This window comes from Pelobates fuscus, chromosome 12 (genome assembly GCF_036172605.1).
Source record: "Pelobates fuscus isolate aPelFus1 chromosome 12, aPelFus1.pri, whole genome shotgun sequence".
Lineage (NCBI taxonomy): Eukaryota > Metazoa > Chordata > Amphibia > Anura > Pelobatidae > Pelobates > Pelobates fuscus.
This window is the reverse complement of record NC_086328.1, coordinates 38,473,631-38,499,752: the sequence shown is the minus strand read 5'-3', so window position 1 is coordinate 38,499,752 and position 26,122 is coordinate 38,473,631. Positions and strand designations below refer to the sequence as shown.

At 41.1% G+C, this 26,122-nt stretch overlaps 1 protein-coding gene across 1 annotated transcript in view; it reads left to right on the top strand.

Annotated features, from left to right (window-relative positions):
- The first annotated feature begins 1,526 nt into the window (after positions 1 to 1,526).
- The window catches only part of LOC134578578 (5-hydroxytryptamine receptor 3A-like), a 68,975-nt gene continuing 44,379 nt past the window's right edge, over positions 1,527 to 26,122 (top strand). The window contains exons 1-4 of the mRNA XM_063437547.1: positions 1,527 to 1,615; positions 12,131 to 12,279; positions 19,889 to 19,933; positions 23,311 to 23,420. Of these exons, the coding sequence (XP_063293617.1) occupies positions 1,573 to 1,615; positions 12,131 to 12,279; positions 19,889 to 19,933; positions 23,311 to 23,420 (347 nt within the window). The 5' untranslated portion in view covers positions 1,527 to 1,572. The remainder of the gene's footprint in view (positions 1,616 to 12,130; positions 12,280 to 19,888; positions 19,934 to 23,310; positions 23,421 to 26,122) is intronic.

The following is a 26,122-nucleotide window of genomic DNA, read 5'->3' as shown; positions in this document are numbered from 1 at the left end:
TCTCCGCCAGGGGCCGACCTCCCGGCTTGCGGCCCCGTGCCACGTGGTAATCCTGGGGACCCTCCCGCACCCCCGGGTTCCCCGCTACAAGAGTGGCCCCAGCATGCATGGAGGCCGCGCTGCCCGTGTCCTGGGATGTGGCCCGTCTGAAGGAGTTCCTCCTGGCTCCGGCGACAGGTGACAGGCGGAGCCTCGACCATGTAGCCACCTCACCTGGTTTGCGGCCTGCTCCTGCTGCCTCCTCACTGCCCAATCTCACCTTACCGGGGCCCGAGTCGACGTTGGGGTCTCCTGGCTTTTGTAGTCTGACCACCGCCGCCGTCCTGTTCCTCCTCTGCTGCCAGCACCAATCCCAGCTGGGCCCAGATCCACTCCGCAGTTCCTCGCCACCATCCTGAGCCCCTCCAGCATCTTCTCCAGGACGTCCATCCTGCAGGGGAGAGAAAAAAGAAACCTACCAAGCCAAATTAGTATACACACGAGGTATACACAAACTCAGCCATGTAGGCAAGTTAGAAGTGACTCTTCCAAGATGTCTGCCTATTTATATTACCCACAAGCCACCAATCCCCAATTTGATTCCTCCTATGCCCGCCTCCTAACCCCTTTCAAGGCCCCTTTCCACTAAGCTGCGCTTTTGCTACATGGGGCTACAGTGCGGGTGAGTTGTGCATTGGGTGTACCTGTGGGGTAATGTGTGTGTGTGTGTGAGGGGAGCAGTGTGTGAGGGAGCAGTGTGAGTGAGAGGTACACTGAGTATGAGAGAGGTGATGTTTGTGTGTGAGGGGTGCAGTGTGCGTGAAGGGTGCAGTGTGTGTATGCTTGGGGCAGTGTGTGTATGAAAGATGCAATGTGTGTGTGAGATGTGCAGTGTGTGTGAGGGATGCAGTGTTCAGTCCACACTTCACTCTTGCTTCTAACCCTTTTTTTGAGAAATCCAAAATCAGAAGTTTGGTAATATTACAGAGGCTGGATGCCGCAGTGTCTTCACCTTTGGAGGTGAAAACAATAGAATGTGCCAAATAATAAACTTAATGTGTCCACAATAAATTTACATCACTAATGTTTGCAATATTAAAGGGAAAAATAACTGCTGATGCTTAGATAATTTTGAGGAAGCATAATTTTTTAATTGCTATGCTGTGTTAAAACTCATTTTAATTAATGTTGATCTAAGAATCATGAGATGAGGAATAATTGGACATCGCGGATGGCAGGATTCGTTTTCTGTATTAATGTTCAATAAACAAAATTTTTGTAAGAACCCCTGTTCTTGAAATTCTGTTGCTGTTCAGGGATACTTGTTAACACCATTTTAGTTGTGCCGAATTATATTAGCTCGGGACAACAACAATTGTAAAATAAACTTAGAATGTTACATTTTTTATATACTTAGTACAAAAATGTTGGATTGTTTGTGTGATAGTTTAAAGTGCGTAGGTATTGTAAACAGGTTTTTCAGCTTTTAGATTCCTTTGCAATTTAGGTTTACTTCCCTCCCACCCAGAATATTTGTGTCACCAGCTGGTAAGAAATCAGAACTTCGATTCAGCATTTTGTATTTTCATCAAAATGTTTCTCTTTTTGTCCCTGCTGCTCACATTCTCTTTTTTGGGTAAGTAGCTTTATACTTCATATTTATAACTTTGATTATATGTTCCTGTCTACCTGAGACTAGTGGGAGTTACTCTCCAAGAGAGCAGCTGCTATTTGAAGATGCCTCCAGAGGATTGAATTAAAATTCAACTTCAGTCCAGGAAGTTTAACTCTCACTAATCTCGGGCACACCTAGACATAATGAGCAGATTGTGTTTTCATGGTATAATAGACAGACGGACAGAAGGGCAGACAGAGTACATGTAATGATGAGAATGCTTATTCAATTGTATTTCCCTTTATCTTCATTCAATGTGCTTGTATAATCAAATGAAAGCTTAGACACTCCATTGGCTCTAAATCACTCTAATTTCTAGGAATATAGATTCTTCCTGACTTCCCAACAATCTACTGGTAACGATATACATTTGCTTAGAAAGCTAGGGTAGACATCTAATTTTTCTATGAATATTTCCTTATTGGTTGCATGTGACATAAAAGAAAGTATATATATATATATATATATGTGTGTGTTTATAGAAAACCAGTCTGACTTTTAAATATTTCATGAGAAAGGGGGAGAGACTACTTATAGCATAAAAACTGGTGTAATTGGGTGAGGATGGGTGCCTAAGTAACTAAATTAGTATTTGTAATAAAACCATGAACATAATTGACGCACAACTCTGGACCGAATGAGCGCGCCACAAATGTCATTTGGGAAGTACAGCCTCCTGGAGTGTTTCAGCCCTCCCAATCTCCTCTTTCTGAACACGCCGAATGCCAAAAGGGAATGCCGAAAGGGAAGCTACATGCTCCTCTATATATAGTAAAATGACGCCTAGCATAATTTGCAGTGCCACAACATCACTACGATCCCATTCCAGCACTTTTTGGAGTTGCAGGGGTGACATGGACCAATCAGGGTGCACCATAATGTTTACATAAAGCTTTAGTCCCATTTCGCATTGCCCTGTTGTGGTTTTCTCTTGGTTCCTGGTATAGTGCGTTATATTGTTCCCTGATTTTCTGTTTTTTAGCTTTTTGCTTGTTATACTGACTCTTCTGACTTCTGAATCTTGATTTGGCTCGTTATATCATATTCCAGTATTTCTGGTATCCTGATCGTGGCTTGTTTCACATTTATGCTTTCTCTCATTTTCACGTTAAACTAAACCCTTCCATTCTAAGGTCTGGTAATTTGTTCTTTATGTCTATTTGTGCCTGACCTATACTTGTAAGTTGACATTATGTAATGAAAAAAAAAACGAAAAAACATAGGCCTCTGATAGTGTAGTATTTTCAGCCCCATAAGTCACTGCGCCATATATTGTCGCATGTAATATGTAAGGCTATGTCTTGCCACCCTTGATGACAGATGATTAAGTAATATATATATATATATATATATATATATTGCTTTTTCTAATATAAAATATTGGTCCTTTCAGAGTAAAATGTTTAATTATACAGTAAGCATACTCACATGCAGACACAGACAATCTCACTGACATCTCAATGACACACACAAGCTCATTGAAACACAGCCTCATAGACAAACAATCTCACTGATATACATCAGCTCATTGACATAAAAACACAAGCTCACTCACTAGCAGGCACACACATGCAAACAAGCTCACTCACTAGCAGATGCACACACACACACAGCTTAATGTAGTGGTACTGGTGTCTATAGCATGTCCCTACAGGCTTTTCAACGTAAACACTGACTTTTCAGAGAAAAGGAAGTGTTTACATTGCTTTAAAGTGACACCGCTAGTGACAGTCACTCAGACGGTCACTAGAGGTGCTTCCTGTGTCAGTGCACCTACATTCAGGGCCTCCACACTCTGGAGGCGCTGAATGTTCCCGATAGAGATACATTGATTCAATGCATCTCTATAAGGAGATGCTGATTGGTGTAGCGTTTTGCAGCAAAGCAAAAGCATGGCAAAGCATTGTATTGGCTGAGATCATCAAGCTTGATGATCTCAGCCATAGAGGCAGGGCCAGTCGAGGGGAGACCAGCACGCTGCGTGGGGAAAAAAAAGGTGAGCAAAAACACAATTTTTAAACACACATATATACCATGACAGACACAGAAACACACATATACCATGACAGATACACACCCCATGACAGACACACACACACACACACCATGACACAGACAGACACACACACACACCATGACACACACACATATACCATGACACACACACCATGACACAGACAGACAGACACACAACCCCATGACACAGACAGACACACACACCATGACAGACAGACAGACAGACAGACACACACACCATGACGGACAGACAGACACCATGACACATATAGACAGACACACCATGACACACACATATACCATGACACACACCATGACACAGACAGACACACACCCCATGACGGACAGACACACACCCCATGACACAGACAGACACACACCCCATGATGGACATACACACACCCCATAACACAGACAGACACACACACCATGACAGACAGACACACACACACCATGACGGACAGACAGACACCAGGACACAGACAGATATACACACCATGACACAGACAGATAGGCACATACCACGACACAGACAGACACACACACACCATAACAGACAGACACACACCATGACACAGACAGACAGACACACACACCATAACAGACAGACACACGCCATGACACAGACAGACAGACACACACCATAACAGACAGGCACACACACACCATAACAGACAGACATACACCATGACAGTGTAAGACAGACACACACCATGACAGACAGACAGATAGGCACATGCCACGACACAGACAGACACACACACACCATAACAGACAGACACACAACATGACACAGACAGACAGACACACACACACACCATAACAGACAGACACACGCCACGACACAGACAGACAGACACACACCATAACAGACAGGCACACACACACCATAACAGACAGACATACACCATGACAGTGTTAGACTGACACACACCATGACAGACAGACAGACACACACCATACCAGACACACACACCATAACAGACAGACACACACCATGACACTGACAGACAGACACACACCATAACAGACAGACACACACCATGACACTGACAGACAGACACACACCATGACACAGACAGACAGACACACACACACCATAACAGACAGACACACACCATGACACTGACAGACAGACACACACCATAGCAGACATACACACACACCATAACAGACAGACAAACTCACACTGACACACATTACAACTACCTGCCAGGGGGTTGTGCAGTGCAGACGGCTGTCTGTGCTGGCGGCTGCTGGGGGACCTGTGCTGGTGGCTGCTGAGGGACCTGTGCTGGCGGCCACTGGGGCACTTGTGCTGGCGGATGCTGGGGGAGCTGCGCTGGCTCTGCTCTCCCGCCCTTGCGCGCTGCTGAATGAGACCGTGGCCAGAAAATGATGTCATATTCCGGCCCCGGTCTCATTAAGCTGCGCGCTGGGGAGCAGAGACAGCACAGCTCCCCCAGCGGCCGCCAGCACAAGTCCCCCAATGGCCGCCAGCACAAGTCCCCCAGCACACCCAGCTGTTTGCCCGGCCCCAGGTGCCGACGGCCCACCGGGAAATTTAAATTTTCTTACTGTTAAGGACCAGAGTTGTTTTTACATTTCTGCGGTATTTACTGTATCCATTATATACTGTTTTTCTCTCCATTAAATGGTATTTTTAAAGATACCATTATTTTCATCATAATTTACTATAAAAAGCTTTTATAAAATATCATGAAACTATTTAAAACAACACATTTTTTCTAATTTTAACCCCTTAAGGACGCAGGACGGTTCAGGACCGTCATCGGCATTTTTACATTGCCGACCGCTGATGGTCCTGAACCGTCCTAACTTTAAGATTTACTTACCCGATCGCCGTCGTTCCCGGGGTGATCCCGTTGTGGGGAGACTGCCTGCAGCCCAGACAGTCTCCCCATGGCGAATTAGGACCCCTGTGGCCATGTGATCGCTCAACAGGGCGACCACATGGTCACAATAGGTGTCCATGTGTCTGCCTGCAGGGGGACTGTCTGTGCTGACAGGCAGTCTCCCTGCTAGTGTAAAATAAAAAAATAAATAAAGTTAAAGTTAATAAATAAATAATAATTATATATGTGTATATATATAAATGATATATAGACATATATTATACCTATATAATATATGTCTATATATCATATATATATAATGTCATACTAAGTGTATTTTTATATTAATATGTACCTATATTATTTGTAAATAATTGTAAATTTTATATGTAAATATAAAAATACACTTATAATTAAATTACACATGTGTATATATATATAATATATATAATAACTATATATATTGTATATATATTATTATAAAATACAAATAATAAGTAATTTAAATTAAATTAAACATGTAAAAATAATAATACAATTTAAAAAAAATTATATATCTATACGAAATTTTATTCTAACTGTATTTTGATATTAATATATATATATATATATATATTTATATCAAAATACACTTAGAATGAAATTGTATATATATCTATGTATATATAAATAAATAAAAAGAATACGAACTATTCATATGTCCATATACAAAATTACATAAATAATTATATAAATATACATGTAGACTTCAAATATATAAATATGCATATATATTTAAATTCTACGTGCGTATTTCTGCAATATTTTTACATAATTAAGTTATTTTATTGATTGCAATTTAAGGGACCTGCCTGCCAACCCAGGCCGAAAGTCCAGAGAATTTAATTTGCTATCACTGTATTTTACCCTGTAACATTCTACGACACCCTAAAACCTGTACATGGGGGGTACTGTTTTACTCGGGAGACTTCGCTGAACACAAATATTAGTGATTCAAAACAGTAAAACATATCACAGCGATCATATTGTCAGTGAAAGTGACTTTTTTTTGCATTTTTCACACACAAACAGCACTTTTACTGATGAGATAATTGTTGTGATACATTTTCCAGTTTTGAAACACTAATATTTGTGTTCAGCAAAGTCTCCTGAGTATAACAGTACCCCCCATGTACAGGTTTTATAGCGTTTTTGAAAGTTACAGGGTCAAATATATGGGTCAAATATTTTTACATTGAAAATGGCCAGGTTGGTTACGTTGCCTTTGAGAGCGTATGGTAGCCCAGGAATGAGAATTACCCCCATGATGGCATACCATTTGCAAAAGAAGACAACCCAAGGTATTGCAAATGGGGTATGTCCAGTCTTTTTTAGTAACCACTTAGTCACAAACACTGGCCAAAATTAGCATTCAATTTAGTTTTTTACTTTTTTCACACACAAACAAATATGAACGCTAACTTTGGCCAGCATTTGCGACTAAGTGGCTACTAAAAAAGTCTGGACATACCCCATATTGAATACCCTGGGTTGTCTACTTTAAGAAAAATATGTACATGTGGGGTGTTATTCAGCGATTTATGACAGATAGTAGTGTTACAATGTCACTATTGATACATTTTAAAAATTTATGTTTTGAAACCGCAATATCCTACTTGTACTTATAGCCCTATAACATGCAAAAAAATAGCAAAAAGCATGTAAACACTGGGTATTTTTAAACTCAGGACAAAATTTTGAATCTATTTAGCAGTTTTTTTCATTCGCTTTTGTAGATGAGTAAAAGAGTTTTCACATAAAAGTCAAAAAACATGTATTTTTTTCAATTTTTCATCATATTTTTTCATTTTTGAAAAATTTAATTACATGAGATTATATAAATAATGGTATGTAAAGAAAGCCCCTTTTGTCCTGTAAAAAACAATATATAATTTGTATGGGAACAGTAAATGAGAGAGCGGAAAATTACAGCTAAACACAAACACCACAAAAGTGTAAAAAGATGCCTGGTCGCAAATGTACAACATCGCAAAAACAGTCCGATCCTTAAGGGGTTAAACTCCAAAACCTGTTACGCATCTACAACCGCCAAAAAACACCCATACTAAATAGTTTCACAATTTTGTCCTGAGTTTAGAAATACTCTTAGCTTTTTTTTGCAAGTTATAGGCCTATAAGTACAAGTAGGACATTGCTGTTTCAAAATATATATTTTCAACATTGATCAATAGTGACATTGCAACACTGTTATCTGTCATAAATCTCTGAATCACACTTCACATGTACATATTTTTTTTTAAGTAGACAACCCAGGGTGTTCAATATGGGGTATGTCCAGTCTTTTTAGCAGCCACTTAGTCACAAACACTGGCCAAAGTTAGCATTTATATTTGTTTGTGTTTTAAAAATGCAAATAATTATTTTGAACGCTAACTTTGGCCAGTGTTTGTGACTAAGTGGCTACTAAAAAAGACTGAACATACCCCATTTGCAATACCTTCAGTTATCTTCTTTTGCAAATGATATGCCATCATGGGGGTAATTCTCATTCCTAGGCTACCATATGCTCTCAAAGGCAACATAACCAATCTGGCAAATTTCAATGTGAAAAAAACTGAAAATCAAGCCTTATAATTGACCCTTTAACTTTCAAAAACACTATAAAACCTGTACATGGGGGGTACTGTTATACTCTGGAGATATCGCTAAAACACATATATTTATAAATATTTTTTATTGTATTTCAATATAATAGATATAACAATCAGACGTGTCGACATTTGACAAAATTATTTCGTAAATTTCCAGAAAATTCTTGTATTGTCTGATATTGACAAGACATAAATAAATAAATACATACATATAATGGCAATACAAAAACTTGTGTTGTATTCTTCTCTCTCAAATGGAAATAAACTAAACAGCTATAGTTTCTCCGGTCTCCTGTAACAATGGAGATTCACTCTAGGCATCATTAGTTAAAATTTCACATTGCCATATAACATACAATTAATTGACATACATATAAACTACATTGGTGTTGAGTTGACCCAAATTATTCAATATAGAGGGGCCAGGTGCGCGCTGGGGAGGTAGGGAGGGAAAGGAAAACGCTGAGCAGTCATAGAGTAGCTGATGTTAATATGAAGATTCAGATGTGTCCATGGAATTTCTATCTTAGCCCAGTCAATTAATTGATAATCTGTTTACCCCATTGTAATATTCAAACCATCTAGACCAAATTTTATTATATTTCGGAATATTACCCTTATTAAACTCCTTGGTAATTGCTTTGAGTCAAAATTTCAGTTTTGGGGGGAATATTTGTACTCTTCCAATATCTTGAAATACAAATCTTTATTGCCATTAATATATTTATTAACAGATATCTTTCAAATTTCTTTAAGCCATTAATGTTCAGATGAAAAAGAAACTTTTCGGGCGTTAATTCTGGTATCTTTAGTTCTAGGTCTTTAAAAAGATGTAGCGCAAAATCTTTAATCGGACCTAGATTTGGGCAGTCCCACCATATACGTTTCAGTGTCCCAATTTCCCTGTTACATCTCCCTCATTGATTCGTGTGTTGGGACTTAACTTTGCATAATTTAGAGGGGACTAGGTACCATCTATTTAAGATTTTGTAAAAGTTTTCTAGAATATTTGTACAATGTACCGATTTTCTAAGCTAGTCTAAAGACTCCGTCCATAAGTGATAAGGGAAGGTGATATCTAAGTCTTCTTCCCACTTTAAAATGGAATTTATTTTAGTTTCTGGCGTAGATTTGTTAATAATCTCTAATTTTAGAAGATCCTAAAAGTTGTGATCTGTACAGGATCGCATCTAAGGAAGACTGATCTATTATTTGTATTGTTCTGAGGAAATTAACAATTCTTAAATATGTGAATCTTTCTTTATTGGGCAAATCATATTTCTGTTGAAGATCATAAAAAATATTGGGAGAAATATTAGAAGCACCCATCTTTCGACTGGCACTCCAACAATCGGAGAATACATTCTAAGTAACCTACTCTGTAAAGCAGTCTTCTTTTCTGACTTTAACCACGCCAAGGAGACAATATTCTTTAGAGATTCCAGGTAGGAAAATGTCTCTTTTCTCCTTGCATCTGAGAAAAAAATGGACGATGGAGGATCTTTAACTGGGTCATGTTGATGAATCATATTTCTTATAGCCCTAATCAGATCCTCTACCAATCTAAAGTCTGGGAAATCTGCAGAAGCCACTTCTGATGAAGACCCAATGTTCTTGTCCCAAGTAGAAATAGGGATGGGATTCTATATCAGAATCTCATTCTGACTCTCTTCTGACTAGAACTTGCCGATTGCTGACACCCATGGAAACAGCCTCAGAAATTAATTTAGCAACATTCTGTGGAATGGAAGAATACTTAAGTATGATCTATTTCCTTAAAGCAATCCACACATAGGTGTTTACCCTCTAATGCCTTCTTATCACAGACAGAACATCTTGGAGACTTTTCCCTACGCCTCTTAGGAAGGACAGGAAATACACATAAATGGACATCCCCCTAAAAATGACACTTTTAAAAATTCATAAAACTCATCTGAATAGTCAGAAATATGTTAATATATACACAAACACCTTAATATCCATGGCACAGAGAGAATGTGTAAAATACATACCGTATATACTCGAGTATAAGCCGACCCGAATATAAGCCGAGGCCCCTAATTTTACCAAAAAAAAACTGGAAAACCTTATTGACTCGAGTATAAGACTAGGGTGGGAAATGCAGCAGCTACTGGTAAATTTCTAAATAAAATTAGATCCTAAAAAAAATTATATTAATTGAATATTTATTTACAGTGTGTGTATAATGAATGCAGTGTGTGTATGAGTGCAGCGTGTGTGTATGAGTGCAGCGTGTGTGTATGAGTGCAGCGTGTGTGTATGAATGCAGCGTGTGTGTATGAGTGCAGCGTGTATGAGTGCAGCGTGTATGAGTGCAGCGTGTGTGTGTATGAGTGCAGCGTGTGTGTATGAGTGCAGCAAGTGTGTATGAGTGCAGCGTGTATGAGTGCAGTGTGTGTGTGTGTGAGTGGTGTGTGTGTGTTGCAGAGCCCTGGTGGGGGGTGGGCATTTTTTTTTTGTATTTTTTTATTATTTAATTTTTTTATTATTATTATTTATTATTATTATTTTATTTAATGTAATTATTATTATTTTTTATTATTATTTATTATTTAATTTAATTATTATAATTTTTTTTATTATTACTACATATTTTTTTCGTCCCCCCTCCCTGCTTGATACATGGCAGGGAGGGGGGCTCTCCTTCCCTGGTGGTCCAGCATTGGCAGTTCAGTGGGGGTGAGAGGGGGGCTGGCAGAGCTTTAACTTACCTGTCCTGCAGCTCCTGTCAGCTCTCTCCTCCTCCGCGCCGTCCGTTCAGCTCTTCTGTCAGCTCACACTGTAAGTCTCGCGAGAGCCGCGGATCTCGCGAGACTTACACTGGGAGCTGACCGAGGTGCTGAACGGACGGCGCGGAGGAGGAGAGAGCTGACAGGAGCTGCAGGACAGGTAAGTTACAGCTCTGCCAGCCCCAGTCTGTATTATGGCAATTTAAATTGTCATAATACAGACTATTGACTCGAGTATAAGCCGAGTTGGGGTTTTTCAGCACAAAAAATGTGCTGAAAAACTCGGCTTATACTCGAGTATATACGGTATTATTAATGCATAAAGCTGCTACCTACATTATTATTATTATTATTGCCACTTATATAGCGCCAACAGATTCCGTAGTGCTTTACAATATTATGAGGGGGGGGGGATTTAACTATAAATAGGACAATTACAAGAAAACTTACAGGAACGATAGGTTGAAGAGGACCCTGCTCAAACAAGCTTACATTCTGACCACTGCAGCAATCTATCTAGTCACTAAAGAGGGTCTTTGGGGAGACACCTGTACAGGAGCTGTATCAATGATTCCAGAACAAGAGAGGCATAGCTTCTCTGGGAGAATAAGGGGTATAAATAAAAAATCCTTAAAATCCAAAAGAAGACCCCCCTAAAAAAAAAGACTTTCCTGTCCTGAGACAGAAAAAAAAATAGTTGGATTAAATGGTATGAGAGTGAGTAGTTATCACTTATCAATACTGCCATGGGAAGCTGGGGAATATATATCTGTTATGCATCACCTGCATACATCAAGCTTAACTTTGATAAGTTTTGATTGGGCACAGAAACTAGAGAAAACATGTTTCCACAACTATCTCAGAGTTCCGAGCTTGTCATGCACATGAGTACAGACAGGTATTGTGTTTCAGAATTAAACAGCATTTCAGCAGATACCCTTAGCAATGGATAAGGTGTTAAACAATGCTTTTTTTTTAAACTGAAGCATGGGCTATAATCCAAAAGGCACAATGACTAGAAACCAGTCATGAAATACAGCTTCGACTTTGTTAGTCTCATCATCATGATGCCGGCTCTGATCAGGAAGTGCAAGTCTCTCTGAGAGCATTGAGTGTGTTGTTTGTGTGTGTATTGTTTGTGTATATACTTTTTATCTTGATAACAGTCCATCTTTCATTATTGTGTCTTTCTCATTCCCAAAGGTGTGGGACAGTGTCAGCAAAATTGCAGTTTCAATGACCTTGAAAAGGATATAAGACAGAACTATTCTATAAAATTGCGTCCAACGAAAAAGGCAGCAAATCCAACAAATCTAAACATAGATATACGCTTATATGCTATTGTGAACTTGGTAAGAATATCAATTCCACTTTTGAAATTGTGTCTCTTTCTAATAATAAGTCTACACACACACACACACAAAAAAAGAATACCAATTTGTGTTATCACTTAAAATTCCCAAGGACAAATATATTCTACTTAATAAAGTTCAGGAGGTTAGTGTGCATGTGTTTGCAGCCAACAGTGTTAAAGTTGTGTTTACAAAGATAAGTAACTCAAGGCAGTTGTGTCCACCCCCTTAGCTCACCAATAAGGTATATATTTCATATCAGCTGTACCCCATACATGGTCTGCCCTGACAGTGAAGGCTATAGGTAGGACTTGCCACCTACTTTAGGGGCAGCCTGCCTACTTCATGAGTGGCAATAGGTGGGCCCACCACCTTCACAGCTGGACCTCTTTCTGGGCTCATTTCCCCCAAAACTGCAAGGATAATGTTAGCAATATAGACACTGAGCAGACTAAGAGGGTGGCTCCAGTGAAAAGGGATTGGCGAGTGTTTAAACTGATCAGTATTATGCAGTTCCTAGCTGATTGGGCCTATTTAATAGTATGGTCCATGCTAAAATGGTCCATGCTAAAATGGTCCTGCAAAAGAGGCAAAAATCTGGATTTCAATTCACATTTCCAGAATGCCGTGGTGACATAGTGCCTGGGATTTATCGAGCCTGACTTAAATCTGTAATGTAAACCTTGACTTGGATTGAACATTAAGGTAAAATCAATTCAGCAAAACCTACCCTAAATACATATTCCTATATACCCTTTGTATGTTCCAGAGACAAATTATTAGTGCACTCTTCCGGACCCTTTTCTTTCAGTATTTAATCATACAATGTGAATTTAAAGAAAATCATAATTTTATCACATGACAGGAGGCTTCGTATTTTGCATAACTTTCTTTACTTTATGCCTCCAGCAGCACAAGTCAATCAGAAAACTTTAAACCAATCAGTAACCAGCATCACATCTATATAAAGCCCTGACAGTCACATGATTTCCTCTTTCTTTGCTGCTTCCAGCCAAGGCACAGGTCAGAGTATTAAGCTCTCAACTGTTTTATATATATAATGCAAATTTATTTTGTGGTCTCTTTAAATTGTTTTGGCATTGTACCTTTTAATTTCCCCCCTGTCTGGGGCCCCCCTCTTTCATCTGCCTCCTCTACTTCTCTCTGCTGTACCCATCCTTCTCCCTGGACTGTAAGGTGTTTTTTTCCCCACTGTTTTTTCCCCTGCTGGGATCTGTTGCTGTCTGCCTGCTTGCCTGTTTGTCCCTCGCGATTCGCGGCATTTTACCGCGATCGCGCGGGACCACCAGGCTTCTCCAAGAGTCCCAGGGTACCGAGGGGTGGGTAGGGGGGCGCGAGGGGGCACCGACCGATACCGTCGGACCGCAATCGCGGGCCGCGATCGCGGACTGCGCGGCAATTTTGCGCGCGAACGGCGGCCATCTTGGATCTCGCGATACCGCGAGATCCTGGGCGGCCATCTTAGTTTCGCCAGTTCGTGATTCCCACGAACTGGCACATAGTTTTTTCTGCTTCTATAAATGTTTTATGTGCCATTAAGAGTTACCTGAATAAATTGGTCCTACCCACAGGACACCTCACCTAGTTTTAAAGGTGAAGTGTCAAAATGCTGGACATTGTCGGAAATAAAGTTTTGCCACATAATATAAGGTGTAAAAACTAAACACACTCCCCACATCAGGCTTAACACACTTATCACTGCAGTTAACCCCTGCAACTCTGTGCTAAAGGGCCACTGCAGATAACTTACCATTAGGATTGTATTGCACCAAACCAGGAACAACTCCCATCAGGCTAAGCACACTTCTCACTGCAGTTAACCCCTGCAACTATGTGCTAAATGGCCACTGCAGGTAACTTACCATTGGGATTGTATTACACCAAGCCAGGAACAACTCCCATCAGGCTAAGCACACTTCTCACTGCAGTTAACCCCTGCAACTCTGTGCTAAATGGCCACTGCAGGTAACTTACCATTGGGATTGTATTACACCAAGCCAGGAACAACTCCCACCAGGCTTAACACACTTCTAACTGCAGTTAACCCCTGCAACTCTGTGCTAAAGGGCCACTGCAGATAACTTACCATTAGAATTGTATTGCACCAAACCAGGAACAACTCCCATCAGGCTAAGCACACTTCTCACTGCAGTTAACCCCTGCAACTCTGTGCTAAAGGGCCACTGCAGGTAACTTACCATTGGGATTATATTGCACCAAACCAGGAACAACTCCCATCAGGCTGCACTGCCCAATCGGGTGAACACTCACAGAAGGCAATGAGGATTGGTATAAACCACTGAAGAACTACCCAGAAATCATTACAAACAAACAAACAACAACAACAAAAAATCTGGCATTATCCGAAATGACAATTTTGTTTTACAAAGGGTGACCACCACACCCAATCTAGGGCTTATAACGAAGTACGCACAATCCACAATGGCAAAATTTCCACAAAATTCCATACACAAGGGTGAAAGCGTACTGAGGTCTTCGATACCTCCCATTACCGGGCTCCATCCCGACCATTACCGGGCTCCGTCCCGACCATTACCGGGCTCCGTCCCGACCATTACCGGGCTCCGTCCCGACCATTACCGGGCTCCGTCCCGACCATTACCGGGCTCCGTCCCGACCATTACCGGGCTCCGGCCCAACATTTAAGACCGTTCACCCCGGTCGATAAGAGGGTGACCCCTCTTCAGACCACTAGTCAAATTCCTAGTGGTACTGATTACATGATACCTGGGTGTCCCCCAGTTGTATGTGGAAGCCACTGTGTAGCTACATACGCACTGACGTATACTCTGTCTCCCCACAGACGGGAAGAATCATACTACCTTTGTGTCAGACACTCCACAAGACCCCCATCAGGGGATGAGGAACCATTATCTCCACTGTCCTTAGAAATCATAGACGAATGGAGGGCAGAGGACTCGCCCTCGGAGGAGGAGGACTGGTAAGACATACCTCAGGAAGTCAGAGAACCCAGCCTAGACCCGGAATGGCTAGGGACATATAGATATTGAGGTCTAATCCCCACGCCCTTGGACGGGCTGATAACCACGGAGTACGATCTGTTACACAATGGATACAGGTATGTCGACAGCACCAAGAAGGAGAGCTCACGGTGCTGCCAAAGCTCCACAGTACTATATCCAATAAGGGTGACCCATTGGATAATTTGGAGACTACCGTACCCCCATACGGGCTTACGTCCCGACATTTCTGACCGTTCATCCCGGTCTTATTGAGGGCGACCCCCTCCTCAGGCCACTCCAGGAAATCTCTAAGTGGTATTGATGGAAACAGTTCTGGGTGAACCCCAGCCGTAGGTGGAGACCCACTAGTGACTATAAGTGTATTACCATACCTGACACCTGTCTCGGTACCCCCACAGACCGGAAGAGGGTCCCAACAAGACCAGGGCACACTACAGGCATGTGTGCCGACACCTCCATGTTTCAATTGGAGGACCCGTACGCCCTTCCCTTAACCGAGAAGGAGAACCCACTATACCGCCAAACTCCACAATTCTAGGACATATAAGGATGAACCATTGGATTATACATAGGGAGACTTTCACGTCTCCCATACCCGGGTACGTCCCGGTCCTACGGAGAGTGTCCTCATGCTCAGACAACTGCCCAGATCCTGCGAAAGTGGTACCAATTAATCAAAATGCTGGGTGACCCCGGTTATACACAGAGGCACACTGAGTGACAATAAGCGTACTGTTATACGATCCTGACTCCACAAACCGAAAGGGTGTGAACCAACAGGTCGGATTTCCCTCAATTCACCGAACAATTTCCAAGTGAAGAAGCCCTCTCCAGGGGGCTGACTAACAAGTCGGGCATCCTACCACCTAAGCACCATGGGAATGGCCCAACGCGACTTCCCCAATGGGGAAAGAGAAAACCACGACTTAGCGGAACCGTCTCTCAGAACATCCTACACATTGAACATCTCAGACTCCATCATCAGGGGACGAGGACTCCATCCCCCCCCCCCCCCCTTCTCTGGAAATCATAGAGAAGGGAGAGTCTTCATCGGTAGAGGGAAAGTGACAGAATCCGCCTGGCAAGAAAAGTTTCCTTTGGCACACTGGAAAACCTTGGTTGACTCGCGCACCACCAGACACCCAGGATCACCCGAAAGGGGTTTGCCGAAGCACCGGGCACACCTTGCCAACCTCCGGCTTCGGGGAAAAGAAGTACGAAACAAGCTCAGGATGGAATGGCCATGTCATCTAGGAACGTACAAGATAGTCCTCAACAGGGAGCTCGGTGTCACTACAGGGATATCTATGCCCCGATCAGACCGAGGTCCACGTAAAAGTAGTAAAGAAGAAGACAGGAGACTCTCACCTAGTCATCAACATAGGCCAACCCAATGGCTTTGGGACGTACTGACATCTCAAGAAGGAAGGTATACACCTGTTAGGAGACCTGCTCCTCCAAAGGGTTTTGCAAGGTAAGATTTGAAAGGACACTTACCTATTGGCTCACATAGTACCTCAAGAAGTTTTGGAAGCTGGTCAGGACGCACTGAGGAGCAAAGGGTATCCGCTGTAGCATACCTAGTCAACTTGCTGACCTTTGCAAGCCCAATTCCTAACTGCGTATACAAACGAGATTTATTGTTACAGTTTCTGGAATTGTTGGGATTCATAATGAACAGAGCGGAGTCGGTTCGACTCCAGCTCCGAGTAACTACGTACCTCTACTTCGGAATAGATTCCACCTTGGACGGATTGCACTTTTTCCACATCAGCGATAGCGATTTTTCGTAAGGAAATGCGACGGATATGGCGGAAAGGCTCCATAGTACCTTGACTATTTCCCATGACCACTTCACGGACAGGCCAGACATCGACTGAAAGCTCGCTGCCTGAGATCCGGGCACACCTATGAAATTGGGATCAGAATGGCAAGGACTTCGATAGCACTCATTACAGAGGTAAAGGAGCTAAGCGTGACACCTAGAATGATTTGTCTTTAATTCGGATCATCCTCTGCTTCTTCAGTTCTAACTTGCCTTCGGGCAGATCAAAAGGGAGAACATCATCATCAATTGTTAATGCAGGGGCGGCTAGAGTTGGTGAATTGGTGTCCTTCAAGGGAGACTGGTATGTCAAGGGACTATCGCAACCAACTAGAGTCATGGGACTCATGGACAACAGGTATTCCCCGAAATAACTTATCCACATGGAACACTTGGAAGTCACTGGGGTATGGAAAGGGACTACGGTCTTTTTTACTACCCCTATCTACCTCGATGTTGAATCTTGCTCATAATTTTCACGACGGGCCGATCGACACGATCCGACCGCTCCATTAACGGGTTCCGCTCCGTTAGTTCGACAGCGCATAGTACGATTCACGACACTCCGGTCGATCAAGAACCTTTTCATAGGTCGTTTTTCCACGGGGTAACGTACGGTCCAGAACCATGAGTTAAAGTTTCACTGTTGTGAGACTTTGATTGGGGTTTTCGAAACTAGTCTGATAACACGAACCTATCCCTCCGTCAACCGTCAGTCATAATCACGTTACGTTAGATTTTTTTCGTCGGGTATCAGATACTCTGGAGGTCGACGTAAATGGTTTTTCGGTATCACCAGAAGGGAGGACCTCTACGATGTTTCGTAGAACTAATCCCTTTCGCGTCCGCATTTTACCCGGTTCCCGGCGGTCTCCCCGTCTTTGTGCAGTTATAGCGGTGTTCGGTTATATGGAGATCCCGACATCACTTAGATTGACACAGTAAGACATCTGCGGGATTTATAACAACCATACAAGCCAGTTTCCATGAACACTCTGTCTGGATGGGTTCACTGGTGGTTATCGTTAACGGGAGTGGAGACGTGCTTTAGGTACTCATTCGGTACGAGGCACGGCCGCTTCTCAGGCCTTCAGGGGGGCCTCTATAATTTTTACGGGTGGCGAATCGGACGCGGCGAGACAACTTCCGTATATTTTCGTCAACCACACACGCATCCTTTTCGCTCATACCACAGCTTTAAAAATGCAAAATACGAAGCCTCCTGTCATGTGATAAAATTGTAGATTATGCTAACGTAGTGTACCTATAATCTTAATTTTAATAATGACAGGAGGCGAGTATTTTCCCTCCCTGTTTCCCTCCCTATACTCTGGGAAATTCTATTTTCTGGTTGTCATCCTCAGTCTAATTATAAGATTTTGGATATTTCAGTATATTTTATGGGATGCTTATTTGGTTGACGGGTGTTTCAGCCGTGGCGATTATTAAAGTATTCTACGGTTGTTTAATGTTTTAGTATATTAACGTAATATAAATATAGATACATATAATACTGGATTTAATGTGGACATCAGTTGGGTTCCATCACCTTTCACGTATTTCTGTTCTTTTCAGAGTAACCATCATAAAGATAAAGATCAAGATAAAGCTGGAAGGTTTCAAGCCTCGTTACAAGTTATGTTCTACACGTTACTCAGGACTGTTATTTGAATTCCCTGACGTTATAATGGACTGTTTTCGCATCAAAGAAAGAGGAAATCATGTGACTGTCAGGGCTTTATATAGATGTGATGCTGGTTACTGATTGGTTTAAAGTTTTCTGATTGACTTGTGCTGCTGGAGGCATAAAGTAAAGAAAGTTATGCAAAATACTCGCCTCCTGTCATTATTAAAATTAAGATTATAGGTACACTACGTTAGCATAATCTACAATTTCAGCCCACATTTATATTATAAAATCTATTCTAAACACAAGTTTGTATTTTATATAATTTAAATTCATGCCCTTTGGTTTTATATTCTGTATAGTGGTTATGGCATTGCTGTCTTATGTAACTTTATACATGTAAGGAAATAATATATTTTTTTTCCAAACATAGTGAACTGGACTAACCTTTTACATTAGAGAGAGCCCAAGAAAATACTTTGACACTAGGTTAATTATTTTAATTAGTGGGGCACTTTATAGGAGGCCAGAGGCAAAAGGCCAGAGACAAAATGTAAGCTTTCAACATTCTGTTAGGATGAAATATGGTGAATCGCAGGCTCCCTGTCTACATGACAGGACATTCGAATGGCGAATGAGGGAACTAGAGAACACGCGGGAGAGGTGAGTATTATGCGAAAATTTCTTTGACCACAGAAAATGAAGCTGACTTAAGCGTCTCCTTTGGTCAAAGAAAGTGAAGCATATAAAAAATAAATAAGACAAAGTAGTCTCTATTTTGTCTTATGTTTTAAAGAAAACTCGATCAGAAAGGAAGAAAATAAGAACAGATTCTGAGAGAGGAAGAGAAGAGGAAATATATGAGAAATATCAGTTTGGCATGACAGTGCCGCTTTAAATGTAATAAGTTTAAAAACATGGAAATTGAAAATTTGATGACAGTTGTTCTTTGAGCTGGTCTGGTGAGAAATACGATTTTCTGAATAAAATGAATATTTTTTATTTACCATTAGTTGCACTATTGCTGTTTTTTTTAACACAACTATATGTTTACAAATGGCTATGGATAATAGATGTATTTGTACAATATCCTTTATTTACTCCAAACTGATAATCTGCTATTTTCCTTAGGATATGAGTATGCAGGCTTTAACCACATTTCTTTGGTTGAACATGGTAAGAAAACCCATATCTCTATCCATCAGTCCCATTTCTATTTTCCTTTTCCCCGGACCCATATAGCTCTCTCTGGCAAAGGTGCATACAGACACTCACTGCCACACACAAACACACCGATACACACAATGACACACACACACTGTGAACAAAACAAAAATATTGGCTATAGTAGAGGACAACTAGCTTAAAACTAATGAAAAAAGTAGATTAACATACTGTAGTGTGTGACAAAAAGAAACAAACAAATAAATGTGGCTCTGGGGGATAAGTCCAAATGAATGGCCTTGTTTGCATATGAAACTCACAGATCTTTGTGGGAGGTCTCTGAAGCATGCACTATATAGATTTGACAAATCAAGGGGGCTGGTTTTGCAAGTGGTACCATTGTATATCCCTGCAACCTCCATCAGTATGATGAATAGTGTGCACAGACAGTATGAAGGAAGACTCATTTGAAGGAAGACTCTGTTTCTCATTGGCTCCATTGTCACGTATGACATCCGGTGTGTGTTTTGAATATCATGATCACTGTCTCATCTCTGCAGTCATTGACACCTTCAAGGATATCACACATACTGATCATATTTTGATAGACTAGTCAACTTCAGATAGGACAGTGCACTAGGAAGTAACACAGTGGGTAGGCCCTGGACTGGAGAGCAATGAGGCCACAAGCTCACGCACGAACCTTCACCGTGTTGAAATAGGAAAGGCCTTCCTCTTGTCATAGTTATGCAGACACCTCAATACAACTCATTGCTATTTTAATTGTTAGAAGAATGTTTTGAAAAGATAATGGGTACCGCACTCTCCAGAGTGCTCAGGATCTGAGGATGACCAAAGATCCTGCTGGGTCGAAACATTGCTGTTGTTTTGCTCTAAATAAAGCTAATATTTTGGCTTTTATCTTTGAGTGCCTGGACCAAAATATTTATTTTCTATATCTAGAAGAATGGTTTGAGGTTGCAGACTATAACCCTTGTTTTCCAGTCCTCTGTTGCAAGTAACCCGAGGGGAATTAGCCCACCTGCCGCCCTTGCAGGCCCTCCCATGGGAGTATATAAACAATACTAGAAATACTTTGTTAGATACTTTGTTTTGGTATTCGGGATTCTATTTCCTTTAGGCTTGTGCTAAATATATGGTTTTATATTATGTATTTTGTTTTGCACTTTAATATAGATGAAAAGATTGTATGGTTGATTCTATGAATTTAAAAAGCACTTGGTGTTTCACAAATTTGATCACACACAAACACACACTACAAAATAACTAGTAAGGCTGAAAGTGAAAGTCAATCTGCAGTATCTCACTGTCAGGGTTATTCACTAATGTGCTAATTGCAGGAATTTAAAGTAAATTTAATTTTGAAAGGGAAACTGTAGTGTCAGGAAAAATAAGTTGTTTCCTGGCACTATAGCTCCCAATAGTGCCGACCTCTGTCCCCCCATGGTGCAGTAGAGGAAGAAGAGTACAGGGGGGACATCGGTGCTGGTTCCGGCTCCGCCTTCAGTCCTCCCCGACAAACATCAGCTGGCATGCCTGCTGACATGCGCAGCAATGGCTGTACTCGCATTAGTATTTCCCCCATAGCAAAGCATGTATAATGCTTTAATATGGGGTTTTATATGACGCTATATGTGCTCATGCATAGCGTGAGGATGTCCAGTGTCAGTTAGGGACCAAAAGTCGCCTAATGGCCCGGAAGTCCCTCTTGTGGCTGTCTTGTAGACAGCCAATCGAGGTGGAGTTAACACTCAAAAGTAATTATTGCAGTTTATCAAGAACTGCAATAATTACCTTTGCAAGGTTAGGGGACCTGGGACTATACACCCAGACCACTTAAATGAGCTGAAGTGGTTTGGGTGCCTAAAGTGTCCCTTGAAGGCCAAAATATCCAAACTAGGCAGGCATTGCAAGAATACTAATTACTTTCCCATTTTTTCCCACTTTATCTACATATCACCATTACCAGGGCCGGCGCATCCATAAGGCGGCACAGGCGGCCGCCTTAGGGCGCACCGGCTCTGGGGGCGCAAAATTCCAGTGACCGGCAGGAGGGAAGTGCTCCCTCCTGCCTGGTCACCTCCTGGATCCCCGGAGCGGCGCGGCGTGTGGCTGAACTGGATTAGGAGGCGGCGAGGGAGCTCTGATCTCTCTGACCGGCTCCCTCGCGCGCCTTTTGCTGATGCCGCGGGAGCCGGAATATGACGTCATATTCCGGCTCACGCGGCATCAGAAAACAGCCTGCGAGGGAGCAGATCAGAGAGATCAGAGCTCCCTCGCCGCCTCCTAATCCAGTTCAGCCGCACGACTCCCAGCTGCCTCACTGGACCACCAATGAGAGACCCACGCCAGCTTCAGGTAGGGAGGGTGGATGGGAAATTTACATTTAATTTAGATTTGTAATTACTGTGTGTATGTATGTGTGTCTGTGAGTTTGTGTGTGTCTGTCAGTGTGTGTGAGTGAGTGAGTGAGTGTGTGTGTGTGTGTATGTGAGTATGTGTGTCTGTCAGAAAAGGGAATGAAACAGACGAATTGCCTGGGTTATAGAGACTAAGGGGAATTCGCATGAATCCCCTAGTTTGTGAGTTTCTTTCTACCGAACGGCGGGTCATTCGGTAGTTTCTATACGAATTTCTGGAAGTATGGAGGTCTCAGCGGTGTTTGCCTAGTTAAGTGTCCGATTTTAGTTCCAGACACTCGACGGCAAAACACCGCTGTTCGGTAGTTTAAGATGGCCGCCGCCACGTGTTCGTATCCCGAATGGCGGCCACCCAGAGGACAAAGACCCCACTGCACGAATAGGTAATTACCCGTTTGCAACATTGTTGCAAACGGTAATTGAAGGCACACTTTACACAGGGTGGTCTGGTTGTTCGGTAGTTTCATTCCCTTGTTTCATTCGAATGATTCTACCGAACAACCAGAGGAATACAGTACTTTACACACATTCAACTGCCAATATACCCGGATACAATGATTTCTATGCATGTTCACACACATTAAACTAGCAATATGACCAAATACAATTATCCCCATACATGTTGTAGGACAGCCCGGTACCAATCCGCTACAACACACAAAGGCAAAAATAGGAGATAAAATACACTAAAGGGAGTCAGATATTTAAAGACAGGGTAAGAAACACAAAAGGGAGGTTAAGAGGCACACAGGTGCAGATGTTTTTGAGGGGGCGGATAAATGCATCTTCGCCTATGTACCCAAAATTCTTTGCACCGGCCCTGACCATTACACCCTTGTATATCTTTCTCCAAGTAAATGCTAGTTGGTGCTTTTTCTAATTATAATTTTTAGAATAACACTTGAAAATTGTAATGTTTGTTAGATCTTTTATTTTTTTTATTTTCAGTATTGGAAAAATGATTATTTATCATGGAATTCTTCTCAGTATTGTGGGATTACGAAACTGCACGTTCCTTACACAGATTTCTGGAAACCAGACCTTTACATCTATGAAATGTAAGTCTGATGATAGTTAATAATATGTATTTTTACTGAAAAATAAAATGCCAGTTAAATGATATATGTCTACACTTAACAAAAAAAACCTTAAAGTTACAGTAGAGATGCATTTATAGTTTTATTGTTTTGTCAAACCTCCCAACATCTGCAATCCCAGTATCGTGATGCCCGTGAAAAGGGGGTAAAGGCGGTGGACTTCATAGAGAAGTCTTTGATTTGAAGGATTGGATGAAAGGAGGGGAGAGGGAGGGAACGGAGGAGAATGGAGGAAGGAGGGCAGAGGATTAAAAAATATTGCGGAGGAGATAAGGAGGAGAGATTGATTCAATCAGTGTGAGAGAGAGGGCATAAATGAGCTTCCTCTTGCATGCTCTGTCTGCAATGTAGAAGCTGTTACATGTGTAACAAGTAATAGATGATTAATAAAATTCCTGATTTCTCTTGAAATTAGTAGTTTTATAAAATAGGATGAAAGGGAACTTAACCCAACTTGAATGCTTTGGGCAATTGGAGAGTTCCTCCAATTAGTCCAATAATATAAATATAAAATGGTGAAAGTAACTCTACCGAGTGTGTTAAAAAATGATAAGCTTAGAGTCATGTCTACAAATGCTCGCAGTTTAGATCCATGAAGATCCATGAACTTGTGGCAATAATGGCAACTAAGAATGCAGATTTAGTGGCTGTTACTGAGACATGGTATAATGAGAAAAATGACTGGGATATAGCAATACCAGGGTACTTTTATATAGAAAAGACAGGGAAGGCAAAAAGGGTGGAGGGGTGGCCCTGTATATGAAGGATAGCATAAAACCTAACCTAATAACATTTAGTGATGTGAACATAGAGTCTGTTTGGGTTACGTTAGAATTTGTAAATCACACAGTAACTCATGTAGGTGTGATTTAAAGGCCCCCTGGACAAATAAAGAGTTAGACAATCTACTAGTTGAGCATATAGCTAAAATGACAATGAAGGGGAAGTTATCATTATGATGTGAACTGGAAAACAGAAAACAGCTGATTGTGTCAGGAGCACACATATTCTAAACTCCCTACTGGGATTGGCTCTAAAACCGGTGAGGAACCAACTCATAAGGAGACCATACTAGATTTAGTGTTAACAAAATTTGGTTTAAAATATTACTGTAGGTGAAAGTTTAGGATCTAGTGATCACCAGTCAGTGTGGTTTAATATAAGAACAGTGACTGAGTCACACCACACAAACATTGATTTTAGAAAAACAGATTGGAGCAGTTTGGAGTCCAGGAGAAATGAGATTATTTACATTTTGCACTTCTGAAAGCAACAGAAAATTCCATTAGGCCTGTCAGGAAGAGCAAAAAAAAAAAAAAATAAGAAAACACGGTGGCCAAAATAGTATAAAACTAAAAGTTAGCATTTAGTAATTATAAGAAAAAACAGGGTTAGGAAGACAGACAGATCTATAAGATTAGGCAGAAAGAGGCAAAGCAAGTTATAAGAGTTTCCAAAGCACACAAAGAGAGAATAGCATAGTCAGTAAAAAAGGGGGATAAAACATTTTTTAGATACATAAATGAGAAAAGAAAAGTAAAGCAAGGAATAGTTAGATTAAAAACAAAAGAAGGAAGGTGTGTAGAAGAGGATAAAGGTCTAGCTGACTGCCTTAATGAATATTTTTGTTCAATATTTACAGATAAAAATGAGGGAGAGGGACTTCAGTTAAGAAAACGGACAAATGGGTCATTTGGTACATGTACATTTACAGAGGAAGATGTTCTATTTTAACTGTCAAGAGTAAAGACAAATACGTTGATAGGGCCTGATGGGATACACCCAAAGTTATTAAAAGATTTATTTAACCAACCATTATTAACAGGAGTAGTCCCAGAAGATTGGAAATTAGCAAATGTTGTTCCCTTTTTTCAAGAAAGGTAGTAGGGAGGAGTTGGGCAACTACAGGCCAGTAAGTCTTACTTCAGTAGTGGGGAAATTGATGGAAATCATGTTAAAGAACATAATTATTGAACATCTAAAATCACATGGATTTCAAGATCAGAGACAACATAGGTTTACTTCAGGGAGATCATGCCAAACTAATCTTATAGATTTTTTGATTGTGTAACTAAAATAATAGATCATGGTAGTGCAGTAGACATTGCTTGCCTAGATTTCAGTAAGGCTTTTGACACTGTTCCAAATAGAAGGCTCATCAATAAACTGCAATCTTTAAGTTTGGATTCCAATAGTGTTGAATGGCTAAAGCAGTGGCTGAATGATAGGCAACAGAGGGTTGTAGTCAACGGAGTATATTTGAAGCAAAGTCTAGTTACCAGTGGGGTACCTCAGGGATCTCCACTTGGACCCATTTTTAAAAATATTTTTATTAGTGATAATGCAGAGGGTCTTTTGGACCCTTAAAAAGTGGGAGGCACATATACAAACTGTTGTAATTCCTACACCGTTGCATTTGGATGTAAATACCCTAAAATTAAAGCTGAAAGTCTGCAGTAAAAGCACATCTTGTTTATTTCATTTCAAACCTATTGTGTTGGTTGTATAGAGCCAAAAAGATTAGAATTGTGTCGATGTCCCAATATTTATGGACCTGACTGTATGTCTTTTTGCTGATGATACTGAAATTTGCAACAGGGTTGATGTTCCAGGAGGAATAAGCCAAATGGCAACTGATTTTGGTAAATTAGAAAAACGGTCAG